The sequence below is a fragment of the Prionailurus bengalensis genome, chromosome B1 (assembly GCF_016509475.1).
Source record: "Prionailurus bengalensis isolate Pbe53 chromosome B1, Fcat_Pben_1.1_paternal_pri, whole genome shotgun sequence".
Lineage (NCBI taxonomy): Eukaryota > Metazoa > Chordata > Mammalia > Carnivora > Felidae > Prionailurus > Prionailurus bengalensis.
In genome coordinates this window covers 69,320,432-69,337,069 of record NC_057344.1, presented here as the reverse complement: position 1 = coordinate 69,337,069, position 16,638 = coordinate 69,320,432, and the positions used below count along the sequence as shown (strand labels likewise).

The 16,638-nt window shown below is 40.8% G+C and overlaps 1 protein-coding gene across 5 annotated transcripts in view; it reads left to right on the top strand.

Moving 5' to 3' along the window:
* FNIP2 (folliculin interacting protein 2) overlaps nucleotides 1–16,638 on the top strand; it is a 131,938-nt gene that overhangs the window by 74,333 nt on the left and 40,967 nt on the right. For 3 of the 5 annotated variants that reach the window (XM_043566475.1, XM_043566469.1, XM_043566504.1), the window contains exons 6-9: nucleotides 107–207; nucleotides 380–469; nucleotides 2,055–2,126; nucleotides 11,196–11,325. In XM_043566475.1, coding sequence (XP_043422410.1) covers nucleotides 107–207; nucleotides 380–469; nucleotides 2,055–2,126; nucleotides 11,196–11,325 — 393 coding nt within the window. The remainder of the gene's footprint in view (nucleotides 1–106; nucleotides 208–379; nucleotides 470–2,054; nucleotides 2,127–11,195; nucleotides 11,326–16,638) is intronic. The other 2 variants (XM_043566494.1, XM_043566485.1) reach the window with 1 other exon arrangement.

The following is a 16,638-nucleotide window of genomic DNA, read 5'->3' as shown; positions in this document are numbered from 1 at the left end:
AACAACTGGTAAGTTGCCTGTGTTTGAGAGTTTATTAGAAAACAGTCTTATTCATCTCTTGATATTTTTCTTCTCTCTCTCCTTTCCCCTCCTTCTCTGGATGTAGCTTACAAGACAGCTTTGAATACATCCACCAGGATCCTAATTTGGGAAAACTCAACACAAATCAGAATAACTTGGGTCCTTGTCGTACTGGAAGTAACCTAGGTAAAATCAGCCACATAACTGGGCTCTTTCTTTCTGAATACCACTATTGTGGGTGTGTGTTTTGCTTTATTTGAGTTTGTTGTTTTGTTTTGTTTTTTTGCATTATCTTTAATCTGTGTTTATTTTTGTGTGTGTACTTTGTTGGCCCTCTTCCGTGTGTCTCTGTCTCTAGGTCTGCTGCAAGCATGCGGCAGCAAACTGCTACAGGGCGTAGCTGAAGGAGGACCTCTCCGGCTCACCCGGAGCGCTTCTTTCTTTGCAGGTTTGTGTGGAATGCTGAGAACAGTGTGACCCACACACATTAGTAATAACTCCTGTGCAGTTTCTTAGAAAAAAATCCTGTGTGGTGCCTCTCTAGAAATCCAAGGGGCTCTTGAGATAATAGTTTCAAATGCAGCCAAGTTCACGGTGTTTTGAAAAATTCCACCAATGAACTTCTATTGTAAATGTCTTTGCTAATACCCCAGTGTAAGCTGATTTTGATCTGAAATGAGCCCTTAGTGTTTCTAAGAGGATTATATTTTCTGATTTTCCTGGGCCTCTTCAGGTCTGAACTGTTTTCCTTTCCCATGGTATATACTTCTATCCATTTAGTCACCTGCACCCTCACCTGCACAGAGTTTCTTCAAAAGTCACCTAATAAGAGCATGGAAGACCTCTCTCTCTCTCTCTCTCTCTCTCTCTTTTTCTCTTCCTCAGCCACCTCATCTCTCCCTCTCTCTCTCTCTCTCTACTTTCTACCCCTACTCTCTCTAGCATTTAAGTAGTTTAAATGCAGTTTCTAGGTTCTTTACAGGTATAATCATCTCGGTCTCTCTGGGTAGGTAAATTCTTAGATTTAACTGGCCTTGCCAGCTAAAGCTGTTGAATGTCTGTTGAAGTCTGGCATGATTAACAAGTGTGGGGAATCTTCATTACTAACATTAAAGGTTATGTTTATGACAAATGGTATTCCTCATTCTGTTCTTTGTAGCTGGAAGTGTGCTAAGCTCTATTAGTTAACTGACACCCCGATGAAAGTGACACCTTCCCACCTACTTAGAGTGAGGCTAACATGTTTATATGCTCTCTTCAAAATTATGAAAATAAACAGTCTTCAAAAACTATCTGGAAAGTATAATAATCAGGCAGGGCCCTGGGTTTCTCATACATTGTAAAGCTTACTATAGCAATATGTCCTCTACCCTCTAGCTCAATATGTATGATGAATCTGTAGCATTCCTACAAGTCTGTAATACTTTAGAGTGTTTTCTAAAATTCATGCCAGGATATTCGTTTTTCTCAGTAACTCTACAGTGATACTGGGTGTATATGGAAATGAAATGGAGGAAGAAATATTTGAAAATGAAGGGGTTTTTATCTGCCAAGAGAGTGGGTTATAAACAGAAACATTTTTTAAATTTATGAAATGGTATTCAAATATTTCTGTTTCCTAAGTTGCCTATAGTTACTAATAAAACTGATTATAAAGCATTTTGAAAATACAGTGCTATTTAAATATTACTAATGATGAGGACAATGGCTGGAAGTATCTGCCTGAGAATGTTTGTTCATTTTATCAACTGCATGAATAGTTTATTATTCAGTTTGCTTTAGAAATAGGCACCACTCCAACAAGTTTTTATGCTACAGTAGGGTAAAGACAGGTAATTACTTGGTTCTGTTTTTACTCTCACCATTGTGTTTTATGTATTTAATTTTGCTTTCTCGTTAATTTTCATATATACATGTATGCCAACCATCAGTAGCAGTAGCCTACTTTGAAATGTAAAAATTACTGTAGTGGCTTTTAAACAAGGCCTTCTTTGGAAGTTCAATAACATTGTTACCTTTTGCCTTTATCTTAGCACATAGCACTCCAGTTGACATGCCAAGCAGAGGACAGAATGAAGACCGGGACAGCGGTATTGCTAGATCAGGTATTTGCACTTCCTTTTATATGTTTAGTTGATAGAGTGAACTATCTGTAATGATTAAGTAGGTGGGAAAATAAAAGACAGGTCTCGCCTTCTGGGTTTTTTCCTTTGCCATATTCTTTTTTTTTTTTTTAATTTTTAAATATTTATTTATATTTGAGAGAGAGAGACAGAGTGCAAGCAGGGAAGGGGCAGAGAGAGAAGGAGACACAGAATCCGAAGCAGGCTCTAGGCTCTGAGCTGTCAGCACAGAGCCTGACGTGAGGCTCAAACCCACCAACTGTGAGATCATGACCTGAGCCGAAGTCAGACGCTTCCCTGATTGAGCCACCCAGACGCCCCTCCTTTTCCATATTCTAAGGTAGTCTCATGTGTCTGAAGATCCAGAACGTTGATATACAGCATCTAGGAGTGATTGTACAACATGGACTAGTTTTTTCTAAACCTAAACTCATATGAGACTATATTGTATTTGAGAAATTTCTTTTTTTTTAATTAAAAAAATTTTTTTTAATGTTTATTTATTTTTGAGAGAGAGACAGAGTGCAAATGGGGGAAGGGGCAGAAAGAGAGGGAGACACAGAATCCAAAGCAGGCTCCAGGCTCCAGGTTCCAATCTGTCAGCACAGAGCCTGACGCAGGACTGGAGCCCACGAACTGAGATCGTGACCTGAGCCAGTCAGACTGACTGAGCCACCCAGGCGCCCCTAAGACAGCAATTTTGACTGAGAGTGATTTTGGTTCCATGGTGGTACCCGTTTCTTCTTGCCTTGAAATTCAACCCTAACGAAACTAGCTCCAGTGCCAGCCAGCCCTGTTCAGGTGGGCCCTACCAGGGCAGGGAGCTGAGCTTTGGGACGTTAAGATCTTCAGTACACATTCACAGCCTTTGAGGAACTGATGTACTGATGCACTGATGTAGCTCAAAGCTCAGCTACTCCTCTAGTAGAGAATGCTGACGGCACCCCCTAAGGAATGGGGAAATTCTCCTAAGACCATTGAATACAAATAAAATTTAAAATTTAAAAACAGTGTTCTCTTTAGCATTTTATGAGTTACTCTTTACCTTCTCAGATTTCATGTTTGTACAAAAATTGCTTTAAAAGAAAATGATACAAGTCTAAGCAGCAGGAGTTACATTTCTGACCAATGGCTCAATGCTCAAGTTTACAAAAAAAGATTATGAAGACCAAAAGCAATCAATTGTTTTTATTTCATCATAAATAAAATCCGGTGTACTTTATACATGACATACATAAACAAAGGAAGGGGATTCAGTAACAAATGACATTTCATTTAATAACTCAGGAGCAAAGTTGTACCGAGTGGGATGAAGGACCCTGGTACCACACAAAAGGAACATGAGGACTCCTTTGAGGTGTGTCTGAGGGCCAGAGATGGATACAGAAATGAAAGGAAGGCAAGGAAGAAAGGCATCTGAGGCACTGGCTGGCTGGCCTGTTTGGTGAAGGTGTCCTGTATCACTGGTAAAACCAGTGGGGTGCTCTTAGTCTTTAGTGGAAGGCAGAGGCTGCGTGTCTGATGTGTGCATCAGGCAAAAAAACCCACACTCCTCCAAGGCCTCCATTTCCAGATCACTGCTTCACTGCCCTTCTTCTACAGCACAGAATCTACCTCAGATCTAAGCCACAAATCAAAAATCGTAGCGGAATCATGTACAAAGGCAGAAACCGAGAGATCTTAAAAGCAGTATTAGAAAAGTTTAAACCTTGAAGGAATGAGAGAAGGGGTAGCTAAGATAAAATCTAGATCAGCCTGACTCTAAGACAGAAGAGAGGGTGACTGGCAGGTCCTCCCGCAGAGGTGGATGGATTTACCTCCACAGACACCTTTCTTCCTCTGATTTTATTTTCAATACTCAACAAGCAAATTCCCAGTAAAATTAGCTCAAGGAAGCTTCCTTTTAAAAAGAAATTTCTCATGGGGCACCTGGTGGCTCAGTCAGTTAAGCATCTGACTTCGGCTCAAGTCATGATCTCACAGTTCTTGAGTTCAAGCCCTGCCTCAGGTTCCCTGCTGAGAGCAACAGAGCAGAGCCTGCTTGAGATTCTCTCTCCCTTTCTCTTTCCCTTCCCCACTTATGCACATGCTTTCTCTCTCTCTTTCACTCTCAAAATAAATAAATTGACTTTAAAAAAAGTAGTAAAATAGGCAGAAGATCAGTATGAGAAAAACTTTAACATGTATTCTCAAACATTTTTATTCAAGTGTTTTGAAATGAACCTTCAGTGTAAGAATACACATCATCGTAGTATTCAACTAGGACATGTGTTTTGGCCACTCTGCAGGTACAGGGTAGATCCCACCCCAAATTTGGTTTGGATGTCGAGACTAATGACACCACACACATGCAAGAGGGTATGAAAGTATTTATCACTCAAGTAATGACACTTTCTGGTGAGAGCTGGATGGGCTTCCCAAGCTGGTCAGAAAATGACTTGAGAGGGGTGCCTGGGTGGCTTAGTCGGTTAAGCGTCTGACTTCAGCTCAGGTCATGATCTCATGGTTTGTGGGTTCGAGCCCCACATCGGGCTCTGTGCTGGCAAATTGGAGCCTGGAGCCTGCTTTGGAATCTGTGTCTCCATGCCCCTCTCTCTGCCCCTCCCCTTCCCACATGTGCACGTATTCTTGCTCTCAAAATAAATAAACATTAAAAATAAAATAAAGAAAATGCCTTGAGAGAAAGGGAAAGGAGATGATCTTCAGGTTTTTATGATGGTTAGGGGGTAGGGCCAGGGTGAGGGCTTCCACACACAGGTTGAACTTCCTAGTGGTTGCAAAGGAGAAAGCCTCTAGGCTTTCTCATCACCTTGCCCAGATGTGGGGCAGACAAGGAAGAGGTTTGAGAGGAGAAGCTTAAAAGGTATCAGCAGTCAGACATCAAAAAATGGAGTCAGACTGTTTATTACAATGTGTGTCACCATTGAATAATGCAAAATGACATCCCACTTGGATCTGAATTCTTCACTGATTTAACTGATAGAGTGCTTTGTAAAGAGTGGCAAGAGTCAAGGAGGGTACTGCTTTGTTTGTTGTCTGTGTGGGAGAAAGGCCGTGGCATCCTGTTGACCTTGAGTGTATAAATGTAGGCAAAGGCTTGAACTCACTTTATGTGAGTCTTGGCGGTACTGATTGTGCTCCTCTGGGAACACAGGAGAATGGGAGGCCCCAAGGAGATGCTGGGACATCATCTCCCACTCACTTTCTGTCTCCCCTGGGAAATTGTTGTGAAACTGTCTCATCACCTCCAGGCTTCAGATAAGGTTTGGAGCTTTCTGCCCTGCCCACCTGAGACTAGAAGTGCAGACTAGAGAATTGCTGAGCTGTGGTCTCCAACTGCTCCCCAGCACCAGGGCCTCCTACAACTCAGGGTGTGGGCATCTGATCCCTTTTGTGTCAGTACTGTCCTTTTTGGCGTGTGAGGCAGGGATCACTGGGGACTGGCACTTTTGGTTTATTCTTCTTTCCACAGACTATGTAAGAAACTGTCCCAATCTAAAAATGTCTTTTTACATCATTACTCTCAAGCCTTTACTTTGGGCTTTGCCTTGCCTTCTATATAGGAACTTGGCAGGCTGTAATGTAGCTTGGACAGAACTCCATTTCTTCATTTCTTTATACTTCTCATATTTTAAGTCAGACCTTTGGTTATTCTCCTGGCATGAATGTTTGTTTTCCATTTCACAAATTTGCTGACTCTTTTGCTTTAGCTTTTTCCTTTCTACATTTGCATTCTTATTACCTGTTTAAGAAAAATTAGAATAAAAAAGTAATGCAGATAGCATCCCAAACTAGGGATCTAGAATAATTCTAAACAAAGATGTGTGATACAGTTATGGAGAGATTTTACAACTTTATTAAAAGAAGACCTTCCCTTGTGAAGCCAGACAAAATAACTCTCACTTATATGGAAGAGCAAAGAACCAAGAGAATTTTTATTCTTCGCAAAAGTCTCTGTAGGCACTTCATTCTTAGACTACAGACTATGAATTAAAGGTTAAATAACTTGGCACATAATTGTAGAGGCTTGATCACCAAGGCTCGGCTAGAGTTTATATCCTAACTAAGGAATTAAAATTTAAGGTGCTTTCAATGAAATATTATTCAGTGCTAAAAAGGAATGAGCTATCAAACTGGGACAAAATATGAGAGAAACTTAAATCATATGGCTAAGTGTAAGAAGCTGAGCTGAGAAGACTTACCTATTATAGGAGTTCAACTGTGTGACATCTGGAAAAGGCAAAATTATAGAGACAGTAAAAAGATCAGTGGTTACCAGGAGTGGGGACAGGGGCAGGGAGGGATGAGTAGATGGAGCACAGAGGGTTTTTAGGGAACTGAAAATATTTTCATTGATACTGTAGTAGACGGTACATGTCAGTACACGTTTGTTGGAACTCAAAGTACAACACTAAGAGTGAAGTCTGTGGTGAACTATGGATTCTGGCTGATGATTTTGTTTGAGTGTTGGTTCATCAGCTGTATCAAGTATAGCACTCTGGTGTGTGATATTCATCATGGGCAGGCTCTGTGTATGTGACACCAGGGGCTATATGGACAGAGCTCTGTACCTTCCACTAAGTTTTTCTATGAACCTAGAGCTACCCTAAAAAATTCTCTATTTTTAAAAATTAACGTGTTTGGGGGCACCTGGGTGGCTCAGTCTGGCTCAGGTCATGATCTCCCAGTTCTTGAGTTCGAGCCCTACGTCAGCCTCACTGCTAGCAGCACAGAGGCTCCTTCAGATCATTTGTCCCCCTCTCTTTCTGCCCCTCCCCTGCTAATACACTCTCTGTCTCAAAACAAACAAACAAAAAAAATTAAGGTGTTTTGAAATCGTGGTGGTGAGGACATTTTCTTTGTCTTTTCACTGAGGGAACTTGATAGGAATTTTATTAAAACTTAAAAGCCCTGGGACACTTTTGAGGACCCCCTATAGTCTTAAAATCACTCTGTGGTTTGGTAACTATGATGTGTTAACTAAAATTTGATTTGCCAATTAATGTATTTATTTGGTTTATTGAAAATGGCATTTTCCTACCCGACAATAATCACAGCTCTATTAATTGACCTTTGAAAATGCTTCTGTTCCTTTGTAATGAGAAATACAACTGGTACACTTTAAGGAACCTTGTATTTTTCAAGTGTTGAAGCAAAAACTCTAAGCGAAGTACCATCAGTGTACAGCAAAAAAAGATGATTGCTGTGTTTTGGATGTAGTGCCCTCTGTGCCAAATATAAAAAGTGTTCAGGGTCAGAGCTGTACTACTGCTGTCCATCACCATCACCGCCTCCACTACCACCACAAAACGACAACAACAACAAAAGAATGTTTTGAAATGAGAGTAGGGAGGAAAAAGAGAAAATCCATGTGCTCTGCATACAGCTTTGACTGCAGGAAACTTTTAACGAACTCACACTTTGAATTCTGTGTAGAAATTTGCCTCCCTAATGCTTTGTTTCTGTCATAATTACCGATTGAGACAGACATCGCTGTTCTTCCCATAACCATTTGCTCACTCTTCATGCAGCAATATTTCTTGAGCATCTTATGTGCCAGGCGTTTTCGTAGGATATGGGGATAGATCAGGGATCATCTTGATCCATGATCTCATGGAGTTTATATTTAATAGAGGAAACACAGATAATAGATAGTAAAATGTAGGCAAGCACTTACACTGAGGAAAAGTAGAACATATGGGGTGCTCGTGGGAGGCCTCTCCAAGAAGGTGAAATGTTCAGCTGACTGGATTGCCATGAAGATCAGAGCAAAGAGCATTTTGGGCATGGAACAGCTAGTGCAGAAACCGAGAGTGGAAACAGGCTTTGGAGCTTTGTGTATAAGGAATAGCAAGGAGGCTGGAATGTAGTAAGGGCGGGTGGTATAAGATGCACTTGGAGAGGAAATAAGGGGCCTAATCACATTAACTTAGTCTTCTCACTATGACGGGATTGTTTCCAGATACACATAGACCCGTGCCAGTCCAAGCTGCAGAAGAGACAGAAGAGTCTAGCCAACTACCAAATGCATTAAACGTTAATGAAACAGTTATCTGAATCCACCCTTTTCTCATGAAAATGGCAATGAGTTGTAGACCAAAATTAGGGCTGTTCTCCCATTTGAGAGTTATTAACTATATTAATAGCTTCCTATTGTGTGTGATCGACGATGATATACCATAGTACTTTAACATAAAAATCATATTAAATAGTATTAACATATTTTGATAAGGAAATGCTTGATAGCACTAAGCCAGCACTTTAGCTTAATATTTCACTTATATACCATAAAAAATTTTATTCGGTATTTTATAATGAGAAAGGATTATTCTCTTCTGTGTTTTATTTTTTTTAATTGTTTCCCTTCCCTTTCACATGTCTATTACAAATCCTAGGTTGTTTTCATAATCAACTAATCAGAACTAATAACATTTTAGTACTCCAAAATGTTGTACTTAGCTTTCCTGTTCCAAGAATTATCAGAGGGAGTAAATAGCCAGCATTTATTGTGGGGGCTAATAAGTATTTTGCATGTATTGATTTGTTTAATCCTCACAGGAACCTTATGAAATAGGCCACTGCTTTTCAAACTTCTCTTTTGTCTGAAGTTCATGCTAATTAATGCATTTTATGTTATGATCCAGTAACAAACATCTTTATACATAACAAAAGTTTCATCAGTTAATAGCACTGCAATATTCTCTTGTGTTTTTTCTTTTGAATTTTTTATCTTTTTAAAGTATATTTATTTTGAGGGAGAATGCACAAGCAGGGGAAAGAGAGAGATAGAGAGAGAGAGAGAGAGAGAGAGAGAGAGAACCCCAAGCAGGCTTCGCGCTGTCAGTACAGAGCCCAGTGTGAGGTTCCATCTCACGAACTGTGAGATCATGACCTGAGTTGAAATCAACAGTCAGATGCTTAACCAAATGAGCCACCCAGGCGCCCACTTTTTTTTTTTTTTTTTTTTAATGGTGGTGTCAGTTCACTAAATAATTCACAATTCACTAGCAGATTGTAGTTCTCATGGAAAATACTGAGGTGTGGTGTTTTACTGTCCTCATTTCACAGATGAGAAAGCTAACAGTTTAAGTAAACTGCCCAAGTGTTACATGTAACAACTGGTGAGTAGCAGAGGTAGGATTTGAACCAGGAGCCTGGGCTTTTACTCAGTTTACTAAACTGAATTGTATAGCTATACCTTTAATTTCCAGAATAAATTCGGCCCTCAGAGTCATCTCCATCTTGCCTCTGTGACAGGGAAAAAAATGTTTATGAAACAAGTACTGCCCCTCAGCCCTGTCCTCCACCTGCCAAGAAGTTGAATTGATCAGCATAAGTCAGGGAGAGACAGGGGACCCTGAAGATTTAGGAATAGGGAATGAAGAGTTTGTGTACCTTATGGGGGACTTTTAGAGCTTGAGGATGTGGCACAAATGTCTAATTGGGATTTTTTTTATTAAGTAGTTTTGTGTGATTTTGAGGAAAAACTCTCTTCTATCTCCCTTCGACATTGTCAGGAAAATTACCCACCACTGATATTTCAAATAAGGATTTGACTTTGGGCAGTTAAGTCCAGCCTCAGGGTGAAACCAGGTCAGAACAGAGGCAAGCCTGTTGGGGCCAGCCACATCTGGGTGATACTTTAGTGAAGAAGTGCCATACGTTCACTAACGATTTATTGCCTATTGTGTTCAAGGAGCTGTCCTGGCTGGATACAGGGATGCAAAGCTGATTTAGATGTACCAAACACATTTGTTATGAGTAGTGACTAAATTAGAAGAAAACCATGTCACGCACCTCTGCTGTGCAAAGAACCTTGAGTTGTTTTGCATCTAATTCCGTAGCCTGGCAAGTTCATTGCTATTCATGTAGGTTTGAAGCTCCACGCAGGCGGATGTGTGTCTGTCTTGTCCACCAGTGTATCCCAGTTGCCACACGCAACACCTGGCACATTGTACACACTCCAGCATTTGCTGACTGATTATTGATTAACAGCCAAGTAACTCCTGGGGTATTTAAGAAATCAGGTCAGGGAGTCAGGTTATTTACATCTGCCTATGAAAGCATAAATTAAAATGTAAAACTTTATATGGGAAATTGCCTTATCAAGTGATATCCATGAGCATAATATATTATGTGTCCTGAAGTCAATTTCCTTTGTCCTGTGATCTGCTTCTGAAAACATTGACCAGCTTTCAACATAGCACCCCATTTTCTCTTCCACTGGACTGACTTTTCAGTGTCTAATTCCTTAGCCCAAGGAAAGTAAAAGAGTCTATCTTCTTTCATTCTTCCAAACGAGTAGACCTCCATCAAGCAGCTCTGCTTTGTAAAAATGCCTTTGCCTACCCTGAAAGGGACGGGTCCCTCCCTGCCTGTTAAAGAAGTCTGGGCTGGCATGTCAGCTCACACTGAGAGCCTAAGTGCAGGCATTTAATACTTTGTAGACGAAAGAAGCAGAGAGAGGCTCTGAGGCAAAAAAGTAATCCAAGCAGAAAATATATTTAAGACTAGAGGTTGCTTTTTCACAGCCAAGGAAGTGGCAATGGGGAGCTGGTGGCTGGAGGGAAGGAGCATAAATATGTATTGTGTATTTGGAGATAGGGGATTGGAGAGAGGATACTATGTGGAGAAACCACTTATTTGCCTAGATTTCACCTCAAAATAGAGAATGAAGAAGTAGTTAAGAGGAGAAAATATATGTCCATAAACATTGTATATGACATTAGTTATCAGGTGTATAACAATGATGCTGTGTGAACCGTTGTCCTGGAAATCTGCATTTACATTCTGATGAAGTTAGTATTAATTATGTTGCCTTTTTAATGTGGGGCCTCGTGATTGATGCAGTTGCTATGTCTGTAATCCCTATTTTTTAAATTTATTTTCCTTTTTAAAGGATGTTTTCTTTGTAAGAGAGAAGTCATAGTCTCCCCCTGCTGGATATGGCTGGTAGAACCCGAAAATTTAGGTCACTTGGCATGTATGTTGTGTAGCTACGAGAGGATTCATTTACCTGGACTTTGAACTTTCAAATTTTCTTCCCCACAGCCTCACTTAGCAGCCTTTTGATTACGCCTTTTCCATCTCCAAGCTCCTCCACATCCTCTTCCAGTAGTTACCAGCGCCGCTGGCTTCGAAGTCAGACGACAAGTTTGGAAAATGGCATCATTCCAAGGAGGTGAGTTGCAAGTTTGCTCTTGCCGAGAAAGGTACTAGTTGCAGGCAGCTCGAACAAACTGGCAGTACTCACCTGTTGTCAGTGGAAAAAGAACTAAGACCTCTTGGTTAGCTTCAGCTTAGGCTGAAAATTTGCAAGTGATAAGTTTTATAAAAAGAATAAATATAGAAGCCAAACAGCAATCTGGTTTGGAAGACACTGGGGAATAATGTGGGTCATTGTGCCATGTACGAGCTAGACTTGGTGTTATTTAAGGTGAGTGTGCTCTTTCTTTGAATTGGCTCCCTTCCAGATACAGCTCTTGGGAGCTAGAGGGGTGGAATAAATCTCTTCCTTGGCTTACTGAGACACCAGTGTGGTCTTTGGAAACCTGTGAACTCAAGGATTGGGACGTACTCTTTTCATCAAACTTAAATTCTTAAACTGAGTGGTCATGACTCTGATTATAAAGATGGCCTCGAGGTATATTCTGCCTTCATTGCAGTTGAATTTTAGTTCTAAAGTTTAGTTGTTTTGCAAAATACACATGGTTGGCTCGTTATGATGTTACATCAGTAGCTTCCACTTTCTTCTTCCTACAACCCAAAACCTTAAAGGGAATTAGTATAGGTTGTAGCTATAAAAATTCACATGTAAATTGGTTGATTTAGTGAGTTCGCTAGTAATCACCATGTGTAGGGATCTGTGAAGGTGTAAAGATGATTCAGTTACATGCCTGCATTTGTGAACTACTAGTATAGTTTGTTGACTGGTAGGGAAGGCGATATGCACATAAATAATGGCATAAAGACGTTAAACTGTAGGGGCTCTTGGGTGGCTTAGTCAGTTAAGTGTCCGACTCTTGATTTTGGCTCAGGTCATGATCTCACGGTTCTTGAGTTTGAGCTCCACTTTGGACTCTGTGCTGACAGCATGGAGCCTGCTTGGCATTTTCTCTCCCTCCCTCCCTCCCTGTCTCTTTCTTTCTCTTTCTCTCTCTCTCTCTTTCTCTGCCCCTACCCTGCTTGTGCATGCTCTCTCTCTCAAAATAAATAAATAGACATCAAAATTTTTTAATAAAGATGTTAAACTATAAATGCCATGGGCAGGGCATAAAGCACTTTGGGACTCAGGGGAGGGAGAGAATACCTGCTGGTGGTCATGGGGGGCATGGCAGAGCCATGCATGGAGGAGATGGCACTTAAAGAACAAGCTGAGAAACAAGGGTTAGGGTGTGTGTATAGCACATGTCAGGCTGCTTGCCTCTCTTCTGTTATTCTCACAATCCTAGCAAGCTCGGCCAAGAGAAAAACATATAGCTGCTTCACTCGCTGAGGAACTGTTTGGTGGTTGGTGGACTTTGAGTGGAATGGCGGACTTTGGTGTGAGGACAAGTCCTAGCTCTGCCACTCACTAGGTGTACGTGACAGTGAATTAGTCTGGATTCAAAGTGTTGCTTCGGCATCTGCCTTATTTGTGCTAGTACCAGCCTCATGGTGTTGTTGGGAGAATTAAATGAGATACAGCAAGTCAAGTCAAGCTAAGACAAGACATGGGAAAGAAAATACTAGTCAGGATGACTTATTTGCACTTATTGCCATCATTATCATTACCATCACTACAGTTGTCAAAAGAAGGCATCCCACCTCCCTCCCTGCCATTACAGCAGCTTCTGTGATTGAAGAGAATGACGGGTCTTGAGAAATCTTCCGCTTTATGCATCTCTTTTTTTTTTCTTAATTTTTTTAACGTTTATTTATTTTTGAGAGAGAGACAGAGCATGGGTGAAGGAGGGCCAGAGAGAGAGAGAGAGAGAGACAGAATCCGAAGCAGGCTTCAGGCTCTGAGCTGTCAGCACAGAGCCTGACGTGGGGCTTGAATTCACAGACTGTGAGATCATGACCTGAGCCGAAGTCGGACACTCAACTGAGTCACCCAGGCGCCACTATGCATCTCTTTACTAAAAATGTTTTTCCATCCCTTCAGGATTAAATCTCAAGTTGAATAGCATTCTCCAACTCACTCCTCTAAAAATTCTTCAACATTCTAATTTGAATTGAGATCTGGCTTTAGAAACTAAAGAATCTCTAATGAACTTACAACTAACATAAGTATTTTTAGTTCAAAAATGAAAATGCCCCCAGGGGCGCCTCTGTGGCTCAGTGGCTTGAGCATCCAACTCTTGATTTTCGTTCAGGTCATGATCCCAGGGTCATGGAGTCGAGCCCTGCAACAGGCTGTGTGCTGAGCATGGAGTTTACTTGGGATTCTCTCTCTCCCTCTCCCTTTCCCCTCTCCTCTGCTTGCCTTCTCTCTCTCTCTCTCTCTCTCTCTCTCTCTCTCTCTCTCAAAATACAATAAAAAAAAAAAAAGAAAATGTGGAGCCCCTTTGTTCAAAAAGTAAGGAAAAGTACTATTAAAGGTACTAAAAGGTAAAGATTTAAAAAAATATTTTACTTACAAAATATAATAGGAATAATAGTGAAATATGAAGAAAAACTATAGATTGCAAAATTAATATTTCAGCATCATAATTTTACATAATAATGCTATATCTTGATTCATCATAAGTCTTTCCTGGCTCATTTTTCTATATTCCTTTGTCAGGTTATCAAAATTTATACTTTTTAGCAACTTTGCTTTCAATTGATATAATTGAAAGCAGCATTAGTCAGTCTTGGCAAATGCGAGATGGCAAATGATTTTTGACAATTTTTCGTTTTGAGAAAGATCTTTCTGCTGATGTAACTGTTACTGGAACTTTATGCGTTATGAAAACATTGGATTAAGTTTTTGATAAACTTTCAAAATATAAATTTCATTGCATCCAGATCTGATGATTCTTGTGGAACAGTTTTTCTAAAAAAATTTAATTCTTCGCACAAATCCATTTTTGTATAAGACTGGATTTAATTTTAAATGTAAATTTATACCAAGTTATTTTAATGTCTCCTCTGACATTTACTGTAACTCATGAAAGTCTTACAAGCAACTGAGTTTCTTCATGAGTTGTATATAATTCAAAATGCCTGTTTTTTCATTCTATCACTGCATCTTCAATTGTGAGGAAAATTTGTTTTATTTTATTTAAAAAATTTGTTAACATTTATTTATTTTTGAGAGACAGAGACAGAACACAAGTGGGGGAAGGGCAGAGAGAGAGGGAGACACAGAATCTGAAGCAGATTTCTAGGCTCCGAGCTGTCAGCTCAGAGCCCAATACGAGGCTTTAACCCACAAAGTATGAGATCATGACCTGAACCAAAGTCAGACACTTAACCAACTGAGCCACCCAGGCGCTCCGGGAAAATTAATTTTAAATGGGCTTTCTTATTAATAATTTGTTTATTTGAAGCTTCAAATGAAAACAATGGGTTTTTTTCTCTGTCCGGTGCAACAATCTTTACATTTAATTTCTATGGGGCGCCTGGGTGGCTCAGTCAGTTGAGCGCCCGGCTTCAGCTCAGGTCATGATCCCACGGTCCGTGGGTTCGAGCCCCACATCAGGCTCTGTGCTGACAACTCAAGAGCCTGGAGCCTGTTTCAGATTCTGTGTCTCCCTTTCTCTCTGCCCCTCCCCACCTCATGCTCTGTCTCTGTCTCTCTCAAAAATAAATAAACTTAAAAAAAAAATTTTTTTTTAAATTTCTATTTCTATTGCTGTAGATATATACTTTGTAATGTTGCAGTGCTTTTCAAAACTGTAGATGGTAAACTCTGAAGAATTCTGATTACTCCTGGATGTGCTTTATTGCAACGTCCACTGTGGGCGCTTTGTGATAATTCAGTGTCTTGGGTCTTGGGTCAGAGTTAAATATTTGTGCAGACTCTACAGGGACAGGTTCCGATGATGGATGAGCTAGCTGGCCTCGCACTGTGGGTCATGGCACTACCCAGGTCTTTGCTCTCTCCCATGGCTGTGGTTGCTGCTGCTCTCACAGCCACCAGTCTGGGCCCAGGTCCCAGGCTTGCTGCCTTGGGGCCTCCTGCTACCCTGGACTGCTCAGACACGTGGGCGTGTGCCTGACTGCCTAGCTAGTTGCTCAGCGGCTGGGTTGCACGCCCTTAGGCTGGAGCCCACTGTGCACTCTGGAGCCGGGTGTCTTCACTGCTCGCTCACATGTTTCATTGTACCATCAGACTTTACCTACAGAATACAGGCTCAAAGATAAAATTACCAAGAATTCAAGATGGCAACCGCAAAACATTAAATCAAACCTGGGGCCCATCTGGGAACAGGGCTCTGTGTGAGTGGGGTCTCATGCCCATGAAGCTGGCACACAGAGAATATAAATGTGGCTGACGTTTTGAATTGATCACTGTACCTATGAAGATCCCTTCATTTAAAGTTGCTGCAGTTGATTTCTTACTTTTGGCAGGAATGGAGGTAGGAAAATTAGTTTTTTTATGTTAGACAGGAGAACAGTGGGTACCAAAAACACGATTGCATCTGGCTTTGAGAGAAAAGTCACAGTAATCAAAAACTTCCGAACAGATGAAGATGGAAAGGATGATTTCACAGTCCTTAGCAGTTGGTTCCACGCTGGATACTCATGTCTCCAGGCCCCCTGCTGTGCCAGGCGGTAACTTTTGGTTACTGGTTGGGGAGTTGGGCTTGGACCTTTACCAGCTGGTGGGGAAGTACTACTGCCTGTAATAGAAGAGAAACTGCAGAGATTCCATCCCTTAGTGAAGCTACTGAAACCTTAAAGGACTGAGGTATTAAATTTCCCAGAAGGGCTTTTGATTCGAATTATTAAATTGAACCAACCATATAAAGTTGATACAGGTTTGTTCTTTGACCTATAAAAATGGCAGTTTCATATGTTCCAATATAATACATACATTCAAATTAAATTCAAAGCTGACAAAAACAAACTAAGCAGTGGTGGTATTAATTATAGATGATTGAGATGCACTTACATAATCATAGTTTTTGCTTTATTTATGATCTTGAAGTAAAAATAATGTATGTAAGTGCTTATTCATAAGTGTCAACAAAATTCTACTTGATTTTTTTGTAAGGAGAAGATTAAGAGTATAGCAGTGGGTTTTCCTTGACTTGAAGTCCTGTCAGCTGATGGGATTTCTCCCAGCTATTTGCTGTCCGTGCTCCAGCTGGCAGGATGCACCTGATGGCGTGAACAGCAGCAGACGGATCAGGCATGGGGCAGAATCCCTGCTCCTTTCCAGAGTCTAGGAAATGAGCCCAGACTAGAAGACAGAAACCCGGGGTTCTAGCGCCAGCATTGTCTCTAAGAAGCTTTCTGTTCCTGAAGCAGGTTGATGAATCACCCTGCCTCAGTTTCCACATTTGCAAAAAGATCTGTGTAC